We start from the raw sequence: 12,582 nt of genomic DNA on the forward strand, positions 1-12,582 counted from the left end.
AATTATAATTTATGATTATAATTTTTAAAATTTAAATTCTTTTATAAGAGAAAAATACTATGGAGAATTAAAACGTCCTATAAATTTCTGAAAAAGTCATCGAGCCAATAACTACACATAGTTTAAAACCGACACAAATCCTAATAAACGACAAAAACAAAGTTTGAAAATGATATTAATTCTTATAAACAACTTTTTTTTCAAGGAAAAAAAACTGGAAAGACGAAGGAGGTGCAAAAAAAACGACAACAAAAATGCCTGAACGGAATCAGTGCCCATATACGTCAGCAATGCTAATAAACGATAACAAAGTTTAAAACGACAATTAGTTAGGAAAACGACATGCGTATTGAAAGGACAATTAAACGACAACAAATAAAAACGATAAGAACCTGAAAACGACATGGAATGGGAAAACAACATCGACTTAAGAAAACAATCAACTGAAAAAGAACAATGAGACAAACCATGGCACAATAACCAAACGACAAGAACGAAAAATCATATGGAGTAAGAAATTGACACGTAGTTTAGAAACGAAAGCAATTAAGAACAACAACAAAAATTAAACAATGCGTCAGTAAGCTATTAAAAGAGACAAAAAAGAAAAAAAAAATTAACTACAGTAAGCCAAGAACGACAGGAATACTCAAACAACTACTTTATTGGAGGCATCAATGGCAAAACTAATATAATATGGAACAGCGACTAGAACTTATATAAAGACATAAAGAATAAATACGACAACAAACTCAAAAAATAGCAAAATGAGAAAAACGACAAGAACTATTAAATGACTAGAACAGAGAAACGACAACATTTAGCGGACGACTAGCACCGCAATTCTACGGGCATTGTTCCTTGCCTTTTCATGTCGCTTATGCTTCATTGGGATAGTAATTTCTTTCCTCTCACCTTTTAGTATAACTCCCAAATTTTATACTTTGCTAGTGAATGAATAAAGAAAGTATCATTCTTCAATTTCCATCCTTGTAGGCATACAAGTTCGACAGAAGCCAATTTATAAATAGCTTGTAAGCTAATGTTTGTACCAACTTTTATTCTTAAAAGTGTAATAATAATTTGGCACCGACAGAGAAATCTTGACATGAAAATCAATGATTATACTGCAAGTGCAATGCCATATCAATGCCATACTAGCTGGTAAATAGACTCAAAGATCTCATTGATCCTAGTTTTTGTGCAGCGGAGGCCAAAGTGGCATTACTTTTACAAAATGCAAACCTAATATATCTATTTTGATAGCTATAATCAACTTGAAAACTTTTCTTCAAGGCCAAGTTTGTGTGAAAAAATCCACATCCTGGCACTGCCACCACCCCAGCTTTCTGTATTAATTTTTTGACATATTCTACCTGAAAAAGAGTGAAAAAACATATTCAACAAAAGATGAGTTGAAAATCCTGCATTGAATCCGTAAGCTAAAGTTTACTATTAGAGGTCTGAAGGAACATAAAAAGAATGTTGCACAAGGTACTATTGAAGATCAGTATGAGTAAGCATACATCAGAAAGTGGGCAATCTTCAGGAAGCTCGGCAAATAAGAAGAAAGCACCCTGAGGCTTAAACTGAAACTTAAAACCAACTCCTTCAAGCATCTTGATTACGTAATCCCTTTTTGATTCATAACCCTAGTTTTAATAGAAAATTTGTCAGTGTCAAGTGAGGGAATCCATATATACAATCAAAGTTTTGGTTTCTACATCCAACCCTTCTCAATGATTCAAAGTATTCAGGAGGGCTTCTCAAAGCAGTCAAGGCGGCTTCCTGGAAAGGCGCTGGAGCGGAATCGGTAATCTTGACATGAATGTTTCTGATTGCAGAGGCAATGAAAGGTGGGGCTATAGCCCATCCAACCCTCCAACCTGATAGACAATGGGCCGAATAATGCTGACTAATAAACAACATTGGGAGCAAGGAGAGAGTGCAATCTAAGATTTTAACCTGTAACGCTAAAGGATTTTGACAATGAAGATGTGATGATAGTCCGTTCTTGCATTCCTGGTAACGAGGCAAGCGAAATGTGTTTGTTGTTGTCAAAGGTTATGTGCTCATATACCTAGATAAAACGTCGAAGGAAAAAAAAAAGATTTTAGGATAGAGTACTACAGATGTAACCTGTATCATATGTGAATTATGCTAAATCCGGTTCCTAATGTAAGGTTCCAACTTCTACAAACTAATTGGAGGGGAAAGTCCACCAAATAACAGAACTGCATATATGCATAACGATTAGGCCAAAGAGCTTATAACTAAAATTTGAGTCTTGACGTCATACTTCATCTGTTATGGCAAAGCAGTTCCTAGTGCGGCATTCTTCGGCTATAAGCTCGAGTTCATCTTCACTGAAAACTTTGCCAGTTGGATTCTGAGGACTGCAAAATCTTATCAATTTTGATCAGATAATATTACTTGTTCTTTGCAAATACATCATAAGCACACCACCACTGATCATTTTTTACCTGTTCAATACTACAGCTTTTGTTTTCTCAGTAAAAGACTTCCTGAGTTTTTCCGGATCCAAGGTCCAATGAGGTGGGTCAAGAGCTACATAAACCTACAAGACCGAGTTTTTGACAGACTTGTATCACTGTAAATCCAAAATTTTGAGAGCCTAAAACTGACAAAAATAACCTAAACTTTATTCTTTGTAATACAAACTCAAGATTCGTCTGAAGTTGTTAGTAAAGGAGCTTACTGGAACTCCCCTAGCTATGGTAACACAAGCTTCATATGTTTCATAAGAAGGGTCGAAAAGTATAACTTCATCGTCTTTGTCAATTGCTGTGTCCAAACAGAACAAAGTAGAATCACATAAAGAAGCCAACAAAGATTTTACTGTAAATTGCTAAACTAATTGAATAACAACATTGTAAAAATATTAGTGCTTACTTGCAAAAACAGCTGCTGCAAATGCCTCAGATTGGCCACAACAAATAGCTATATCAGTCAGAGGGTTGACATTCAAACCATGCATTATTTTCACTTTCTTTGCGAGGAGGTCACATATTCCTTGAACATGCCTTGAGAAAAAAAATAAGTATATATATATATAGTTATAAAATCAATGAGCATGAAGAAATTGGAGATAGAAAATACATAAAATGATTGACTAACCTGTACTGATTGAAGTCGGAATTAATGGCGGAAATGGCAGAGGATTTGAGAAGAAGAGGAGCGGGGAAGTCTGGAAAGCCTTCGGCGAGGTTGATGGCGTTGGATTTCTGGGCAAGGTGGGAGAGTTCTTGAATGGGTGAAGGCTTAAAGTGCTTTGCAACTGAGGAGAGTTTTCCCTCCATTGATCTCGACTAGTACGACTCCTGATTTCTTTCTTATCTTTGGACTTCCCAGGCGAGTTTTGTCGTTTGCTTTTATATGTCTCTTCAGGTGAACGCCACTTGCAACTCACGTGAACAACTCTTTATATTTCCTTTTTCTTAATACATACACGGAGAGTTTTTTTTTTTTTTTTTTTTTTTTATTCAATTATATTTCCTTTTTCTTAAAACATACCCGGAGAGTTTTTTTTTTTTTTTTTTTTATTCAATAAAAAGAATATTATTGGTGTCATTCGACCTTTTTTTTTTTTTGAGTTATTTAAAATCCGTTTAGTTCACTGATTTAAATTTTTAATTTAAATTGAGATATTTTAGGATATTAATTAGTTAATTTTATTAATCTTGTAGCATAAGCTTCATATAAAGCTTCTACATACGTGTCTACTCACACGTGTATTCTGTGTATAAACATTGGCTTGTACTCTATTTTCTGATTAATGAAAAACTTCACTTCCAGACAAACAGTTTCTTCCTCTGTAATAAGATGTGATTTTAAAAACGTTCATTTCACCGATTTAAGTTTAGAATTTAAGTTTTGCTACAGTAAAAGACTCTCAGAAACAGTCACGTTTAACTTTTTTATTACAGTAAAAAGCTCTCACATAAATTTACATATCAACTCAAATTAAAAACTCGAATCAATAAACTAAACGAGTCATTTATGTGAAAATTTATTAATGTAATAAAAAAATTAAATGTAATTCTTTTAAAAAATTTTTATTATAATAAAATTTAAATCAATAAAATAAACCGAACGTAAAAATATCAGATTATAACACATTAGTCGAACATAAATTCTAAAGTGGAGCCATAAAATATTGAATGCGGAGGAAAGAAAATAATCTTTTGTGCAATACCCAATGCATCTTAACAGGATGAAAAAAAAAATACTTTTATTGCTCTACCAACTCGTTGTGGTTAATGGGAGAGTTCTATATTGGTGTATGTGTTTGTGTTTTCATTAAAAAAAAAAAAAAAAAAAAAAAAAAAAAAAAAAAAATATTTTTTTTTTTAATTTTTTTTTTCTAAAAAGTTTTTATAAAAAAAAAAAAAAAAAAAAAAAAAAAAACACTAAACTAGTTATTTTCTGAATTCTTTTTGTCTAACGAGCTTTCCCCTTCAAAAAATCATCTAGGAAACATCTTATCTTTTTCTTTTTTGCTGGTAATGTTGACTTCTCTTTGAAATTAATGTATGAAGCCCTTTTGTTCTCTTGAAACGTTGGACGGTTGGAGCATTTGCTTTTGTATTTGACTATCCATTTTGTATATCTTTTTTAGTTTTAAAAAATTTGGTCAGCTTACCTTTTATCCTCTAAAATTGAAGTACGGGTCAAGCTAGTCTTGCACTTTCAGCAATTTTATTCTTTCCTAAATATTATATATATATATATATATATATATTGCACAATTGACATACCCTTTTTATAAAATTTAGGCATCATTCGTTTCGTGGATTTAAGTTTTTAATTTAAATTAGAATGTGATATTTTTTGAGAACTTTTAACTATAGTAGAAAAAGTTAAATGTGACATTTTTTAAGAGTTAACTGTATAAACTTAAAACTGAAAATTCGAATCGGTAAAATAAATGAGACCTTAAAGTGTGAAGCCTTTTGTCCTCTTGAAACGTTGAAGCATTTCCTTTTATATTTGAACTTTGAAGATCGATTTTGAAGATCGATTTTTAAACTCTAAGTTTTGGTCGGATTTCTTTTATGTAAATTAAAAAGTCATATTTTTTTATTTTTGATGTAATTTTTAAGGATGAAAACGAAGATTTAACCTGGCTTATTCTATTGTGTTAAAACCGAAATAATTTGCTTAAAAAATTCCAAATCTAAATTAAAATAAAATTTAAAAAATTAGCATAAATAATTTTAAAAGGTGGACCTTCGTGGCCAGCAAGGGTATGAGAGTACAAATTTAGGGTAGAAAAGAGTGAGAGATGAGGGAGAAGTGTCTTTTGTAATCTAATATCCACCGTGTTAAAGATAAGTAAAAATTTAAAACGGTATGGACTTTGATAAAAGAGAAGACGCGAAAAATTGAGTGGTGCCCGGGGTAGCTGTCCCTTTGGCTCAGGGGGCTCCCTTCACTTTTTACTCTAAAAACTTATGGTCTGTTATTTTGGAGTGTGATTTGAGTGTAATTTTTGAATTAAATTTAAGTTATAACTTGAGTTGAAGTTGTAACTTGAGTTTGTGTTTGGTTGTGTACATTTGAGTTATGGTTTGAGATAAGAATCTTTTTGAGTTTGTGTTTGAGTGAGTCAAAATTTGAATTTGTATTTAGTCAATATTTTAATAAAAACTCAATGGTGATGAAAAATTTTAATAGGGTATATGGGTGAGGTTTTATTCGTCTTTTCGTTGTCAACGCATAGAAAAAAAATCATCTCAATCAGGATTAAAACGAAAAAGTTATAGCATTTTTAAGAATATAAAAAATAATGTTCATTAATTTGAGTTCAAATTTCTAAACTCGAGTTGAAAAGAAAACTTGAAGTCAACTTTTAGTCTCAAACTCGAGTTCAAATTCGAGTTTAAACTCGAATTCAGACTTAAAAGAACATGGACTTAAATAAAATTGAAATTGAAATTGTATTTTTTTGAGTTTTTGAGGCTGCCGAACAATGCCTTACTTTCTTACAATTTTTCTTTTGATTTTCTCCTAAGATTTTTTAATCAAGTTTTGTACATAGATTATTCTAAAAAGTTTCTATTAATATCCCTTATATCAACTGCACTGCTATATAAATTCATAGTTTGAAGATTTCAACTTTAAAATGCGAATTGAACTAAATGCATAAAAGAAGACAAAAGAGAGAGAAAAATAGTTGCACTAGTAGTTTTCTCAAAACTTCCACTTAATTCAACTCCCCATTGCCATTGTCAAGTAAGTTTCTTTTAATTAAAAAGGTGTTTTTTGTAATTTTAATAAAACGCGAGGGCTGTTAATATATTTCTCCTTTTTTTTTGAAAAAAATATATTTTATTTCACAAAAAATGACTTATATAAGATATAAATAGTCTCAAATACAACAGAAATTTACCCAACCTTTGAACCTACTAATAAAAATATCATGGCACAAAAACAAAAATAAGGGCCGAAACTCAAAGGGCCACTCCTTTTTTGAATACGCATGTACCAAATAAATATTAAGAAATAGTAGAAAATAAATTAATATGAAAAGTTTAAAAAAGTATATAAGTTAATTTTTAGTTATAAAAATTAATATGTCATAACTTGTCAAGTTATAGTTCATAATCAGATAAGTTATGAATAAATTTATTAAGTTATGATTCATAATTAGATAAATTATAAATAAAAATAATAATTTAACTTATTTATTAACTTATATAAACTATTAACTTATTAATTTTAATTTATCTCAAATCTTAACCTATTTTTCTCTTTCTCCCATAAATATTTTGTATGCGAGAAATAAGGCAACTCCTGATTTCTATTTTACAAGAAGGCCTCTCGTTAATTCCACACCACATGAGTCACGACCCCACCAGCATACAAAAAGACAAACGACAAAAAGAGAAGAATACCTATCCAGAAATGTATACTTTATTATATATATATTTTTTTTTTTTTTTCCGAAAAAATTTATTTGTCCATTACTGTCATTTTGTGTGCGTGTGGCTAAAAGAAGCAACTGTTTTAACAGTAACGCGGTGAATCTCGTACCCGGATTCTATGGAAGTAGTCTCAAGTCGTGCGTGCAAACTACAACGATGCAACTGCTCCAATCCAGTTGTGCGAACCTCAATAATGTAAGCTCTCTTTTATATTCAGTTCAGTTCATGTTCATCTCAATTATTAATGACGTTAGAACACAGATTGGTATTAAAAAATAATAATAAAAAAAAGAAACTCCAAATAGGAAATATCTCGGAAGCAACCCTCCGATGGTACTCATTTGTCTCCTTCTCCAATATCACTTTAAGCGCCCATCGCAATTTGCAATAGTTTGTGGACCAAACTGTTCATGAGTGAATTGTGATTAGACAATGAAGAACCAATTATGTTCGAGCGACGAGGACGAGTACTGCGAGTCCTCGAATACTTATTGCTGGTGGAGATCGGCTGCGGAGTTCGAAGAATGCGTCAAGCTCAAGCTCGATCCGCCCAACGTGGTGGCGCTGACGCCGAGGATTCGGATTTTGAGGGAGTTGGAGAGGTTGTCTTTGGTGGCGCAAGACGGCCTCAATGAGCTCCGCCACAAGCTTGTCATGTACCGGTCCGGTGATTTCTGGATGCCGACCGGAGGGATTCCCAAGGAGAAAACCGATATTCCTCCGGTTGTTACGGTTCTGTTGGTCGGCTTCTCCGGTTCCGGTAAGAGCTCGCTTGTTAATCTCATGTACTGCGTGTTGGGCCGCTCTGGACTCGTTCCCTTTGCTCAAACCTCTTCCGGTGAGTTTCATTATCTGTATGAATATGATGATGTTGTATTACTTTGTCATGATCAAAAAGTTTATGCTTGAATGCTGAAAAGAGGCTAACTGTTTTTCTTTGAAAAGAAAGTTAATATAGGATTTAATTTCAGGACTTACTACATTGAAAAATCCACGCACGCACTAAACACCAATTGAGCGAGCCTTAATTAGCGAAGAGGCTAATTGGTCTTTTTGTTTACTGTTTTTGTAGGAAATTCTTCCAAGTACACAAGCATGTTTTTGGAGGAGCATAATGTAATCAGGTCATTGCGAAGTGGTTTCTGCGTGTATGACTCGAGGGGGTTCGATTATGACCAAATTGGGGAGAGTTTAGAAGAGTTGTATAATTGGATAAATGATGGGGTTCACCATAACCAGCTATGTTTGAGATCAGGAGACCATTTTTTGCAAAGAGATGAAGTGGAACTTCTTATGGCGAGATCGTCTTCCAAGTTCTTGAGGAGGAGGGTGAATTGTGCAATGGTGGTGGCTAACATAGCAGAGATCTATGAGGCCTACAAAGCAGGGAATTACAAGCCATTGGAGACCACTAAGGAGCTCTATTGCTCAACAGCCTTTAAAAAATGCGGTAAGTTTCCATTCCTTCATTCTCTTTCCTTGTAGTTCTGATTATTTAGCCATTGAGATAGAAGGAACCAGATTGTGATGCTGAAATTTAGTAGCAAAAAAAAGGAGTTTGAATCTGCCGGCAAAATTACGGAACAGAGAGCTTCTTTGGCCTTTAATATATGTTTTTTCTTAAGCTCTTGTAAAACATTCAACTACTAAATTCGGTGGAGTTGTAACTAAATGCATCATCACACAAAAAAAAAAAAAAAAAAAAAAAAAAAATACTTAACCCCACATTGCTATATGGTAGTATTGGTCCCCTTAAATGTACGTGGAGATAAATATCATTTTTTTCACTAGAATTTCTCCAAAAAAAGGAAACAAGTACTTTGAACTGAGTAATGTTTTTTCATCCATTGTAACTGCAGCTGAGAACCCCATCCTGATCTTGACACACGGCGACATGTTATCGACGGAGGAGAGGATCGAAGGACGGATTAAAATATGTGAATGGCTACACATATCAGAGACAAGTGGAGTGTATGATATTGTGTGCCTCACAGAGTACGGATTTATAGCAGAAGACTCAGATCCAGTCTCAGCCTATGCCCTGACAGAAGCTGTGTACAGAGCATTGCTTATATCTGACCGAAGCCACCCACCTAAGAGAAACATCCTAGACTGGACAATGCTTGTTTTGTCGTGGCTTATGTGCTTCATTGCTGCTTTATTCGCTTTCCTCGCTGAGATTTGCTCCAAAGTCGGACACAGGGATAGATTTAGGTTGTGAAATTGTGTATCATAGGTGACTAATAACTGATCAGATGCCTAACTCAAGACTTCTTGTACCTTCTGTTCACAAGATTGTAGTAGCACTAATACGACCTTCTCAATTAGGATCTAACTTAGGTTATTCTTATTTGTTTTAGGTTATTTTTATGTCTTTCACTAGTTGCAATAAAGAAGGCTTTGTTCTGATGAGAAAAATAGATTCATCAAAGAGTTTGTGCTCCATCTAGTCTTCCCATGGATGTATACATTATTTCATCATGAGATACTGCCCAAGAATTGCAGGCTCATAGGCTCTGTCTAACCCAAATTCATCCCCCATAGTTTGCTATAATTGTTGCGGTGAGATGTCATGTGTATCAAGGTCAAATAAAACAAACGACAGTTATTGTTTATACGACAACTATTATAAGAACGAAAATCAGAATTAACAATAATGGCCTCAAAGACAACTCTGATAAAACGACAATAATCTGAACGACCATAAAATGACATTCCGCATAAACGACAGTAACGTAACCAGCGACAGCATGTCAAACCATCAGCACCCTTAAAAATGACAACACCATTAACTAAATAAACGACAACTACTAAGAAACGACATCGATATGAAAACGACAATCGCCTTAACAAAGCGACATAATTTGAGAAAATGAATAGCGTGGAAGGCGGCTTAGACGTTATGTAGACGACAGTAAGATAAATAAATGACAGGAAAATAAAACGACAAGAAGGAAAAAGGACGACATCAGATGAAAAAACATAACATCGATAAAACGACAGTGATAATCCAGACGACAGCAAATTCGTAAAATATAACGAACTGAGAACGACATTGGAATGGAGAAACGGAGTCCTCAATGAACTACATTATATAGACAAACGAAAATTCTGTAATAGAATATAAGAAATTAGTGACATGAAGACAGAACGAAAAAAATCCTCCATACACGACATTATCTAGAAACGACAATTACTTGTATGCGCAACTAAAAACCGACAATTCATTTAAAAATACTAAAAAGGGGCATTACGTATCAAACGACGGCAACATAGCACTGCAACTTTTTTTTAAAGGATAACAACAAGAACAAACCGTAGGAAAACGACACCAACCATATAAATATCGACCTGATGTATAAACGACAACATTATAAACAACATCTAACGGAAACGACACCAACCGAAAAGGCAAAAAACCGGTCAAATGACATGAACGTAAAGGGCAAATAGGTAAGGAACGAAATCGAATGAAATCAATAACGGCCAAAATAAACGATCTTATTTCGGAAAATGACTTAACTTTAACAGCCTCTTAAAAGACGATCTCAACCACGTAAAAACGAACAATGTATTATAAACGACAGGAACATATTACAGTGCGTCAAAGGAAAACGATATCAGAGGTAAATGACAGCAAACTTAAAAAGTGACCACGACATAAACTGTATAAAAGACCAACTCAAGACGGCATTAGTTTTACGGTCATACCATGAAAAACGAAAATAATTGAAAACGACAACGCAGCTTGCGAACGACATAATCAACTGGGTTAAAGACAAACTATTCAAGAAACGACGTCAGCAGGAGGAAAGAGGTGAAACGAGAATACACCCAAATTAAATATACACTCAGAAAAGAAAATTACGTAAAGAATAAACGATCACTGGAGAAACAATATTTATTGGTTGAAAAGATGGAGTAAGAATCTTTTGGTTCTGATTTGCTTAAACTTGCAATGTGTTTTCTTATCTATAGGAACAGAACAAGAAACAGAACATTTCAAAGTAGTAATGCCATTTACTATTTCAATCACTCAACCAAAATATAACAAAAGGAAAGAATTAACTTTTTTCCAAATAGAACTATGCAATTTTTTGGTGGCAAAGAAATAGAAAAAATTAGAAAAATTCGCCATCCTTCTAGACTACATAACCATAGAATGAACCAGAAGCTGCCACGCAAAGTGCAGCAAGGCACTATAAACAGAAGCCACATCAGATCACAAAACACGCGTCAAGCAAAAGTAGCCTCCAGAAACTTCACCCCAAACTCTTTCTTCTCCAAGGTTCACATTGTTGTTTGTTAAACTTCTCGCCTGTGTTTCCCAACACTAAATCCACTCGTCAAAAACTCAAAAGTAATATCGATCAGTCAAAATTCAACCATCATCAATATATCCAAAATGCAATCAAGATTAGCTGCAGCCATAGCATCAAAGTCAACCGGCTGGGCCTTCTCCTCTAGAGCTCTCCGGCGAGGACTTGGCACCTCCACGCCGTACCGCACCGCCGACCCCGCCGGTCACGCCGAAGATTATCAAGCTCATCAGCCAGCTGTCCCCCATGGAATGCCTGATGTAAGTTAATTTGTACTTAATTTTACATATTTGTTTAATTAATATTGTTGAAGAGTTTTTTGAAAGAGATGAAGATTGTTATAATTCAGTATATTCGAGTAAAATTTTGATCTCTAATAGTTTGCTAAATTTATTTTATGGCATTCAATACCAAAAATAACATTGACAGGCTACTAAGATCGATGTGGTCATAATTTCAACTTTGATTTAAAAAACTGTTTTTATTCACAGTTTCACTCATTGAATGTCTATATATACCTTTAAATTAGAATAAAACCTTGAAACAATGTCTTATTTAGTGTTAACGTATTGGAGCATATCATAAAAATATAATGTGGACACCGTAACATAATACTAACAGTAGTAGAAATGATCTTAGGTTAGAAGATGTGTGTAGGATATTTTTTATCATGTAAAAGTTGTTATTTTAAAAATCTCAATTGGACAATTGTAATTCATTATAATTAGTATTAACACATTAAGGACTAATTCAGGAATCACAAGAGCATAGAGAGCCCGAGACAGCCAAGCCGCAAAGAACAGATAATGACGATGATCAGCAACGTAATTATAACTACAAAAAATCGACCAATCCAACGGAACCACTATCACCTCCAAAACCGCCCTACCCTAGCTCCCCAAGGCTGGAGAGCACCGGAGTGAACCACCCTGTGGACCCCACCCTTCAGCAGAAGCGATCTGCCACCAATCAAGCAGGGAGCAGCCTGATCGATGACGTCAGCTGCGTGGGGATCGACGGCTCTCCGTGGCCGAGGGAAGAAGAGGAGAAGCAGCGGAGCATAGAGGAACAGCAGGAGGAGGAGAGAGAGTACTACAAGCATCACAAGGCGTCGCCGCTGTCGGAGATAAAGATGGCGGATACGCGGAAGCCGATAACGCGGGCGACTGACGGGACGGCGGACAGTTATGAGGATGAGTACGGTAGGGGGAGGGACGTCGTGGGGTGGTTGCCGGAGCAGCTGGACACGGCGGAGGAGGCGCTGAGGAGAGCGGCCGAGATATTCAAGCAGAACGCCATGCGGGGCATTCCTGAAT

General features: G+C 34.7%; 3 protein-coding genes across 5 annotated transcripts in view; 2 read left to right on the top strand and 1 right to left on the bottom strand.

Annotated features, from left to right (window-relative positions):
- Positions 1–1,050: 1,050 nt before the first annotated feature.
- Positions 1,051–3,403, bottom strand: LOC21390858 (kynurenine--oxoglutarate transaminase 1). 2 transcript variants are annotated; one of them, XM_010105089.2, is made up of 9 exons: positions 3,139–3,403; positions 2,914–3,044; positions 2,720–2,805; positions 2,484–2,578; positions 2,300–2,396; positions 1,966–2,080; positions 1,732–1,886; positions 1,527–1,652; positions 1,051–1,376 (listed from the first exon to the last, which is right to left on the bottom strand). In XM_010105089.2, exons 1-9 carry the CDS (start codon positions 3,318–3,320, stop codon positions 1,158–1,160), a joined length of 1,206 nt encoding a protein of 401 aa, XP_010103391.1. In that variant the 5' UTR covers positions 3,321–3,403; the 3' UTR covers positions 1,051–1,157. The 2 variants fall into 2 exon arrangements, with proteins under 2 accessions (XP_010103391.1, XP_024025878.1); XM_024170110.1 differs by having other exon boundaries at positions 2,300–2,405.
- A 3,617-nt stretch (positions 3,404–7,020) lies between these two features.
- LOC21390859 lies at positions 7,021–9,707 on the top strand. Of its 2 annotated transcripts, XM_024170102.1 has the most exons (4): positions 7,021–7,142; positions 7,253–7,785; positions 8,020–8,397; positions 8,807–9,707. In XM_024170102.1, exons 2-4 carry the CDS (start codon positions 7,380–7,382, stop codon positions 9,166–9,168), a joined length of 1,146 nt encoding a protein of 381 aa, XP_024025870.1. In that variant the 5' UTR covers positions 7,021–7,142; positions 7,253–7,379; the 3' UTR covers positions 9,169–9,707. The 2 variants fall into 2 exon arrangements, with proteins under 2 accessions (XP_024025870.1, XP_010103392.1); XM_010105090.2 differs by having other exon boundaries at positions 7,021–7,785.
- Positions 9,708–11,266: 1,559 nt separating this feature from the next.
- Positions 11,267–12,582, top strand: part of LOC21390860 — a 2,061-nt gene continuing 745 nt past the window's right edge. The window contains exons 1-2 of the mRNA XM_024170113.1: positions 11,267–11,526; positions 12,021–12,570. Coding sequence (XP_024025881.1) covers positions 11,353–11,526; positions 12,021–12,570 — 724 coding nt within the window. The 5' untranslated portion in view covers positions 11,267–11,352. The remainder of the gene's footprint in view (positions 11,527–12,020; positions 12,571–12,582) is intronic.

The sequence above is a fragment of the Morus notabilis genome, unplaced genomic scaffold (assembly GCF_000414095.1).
Source record: "Morus notabilis unplaced genomic scaffold, ASM41409v2 Scaffold1526, whole genome shotgun sequence".
Taxonomy (NCBI): domain Eukaryota; kingdom Viridiplantae; phylum Streptophyta; class Magnoliopsida; order Rosales; family Moraceae; genus Morus; species Morus notabilis.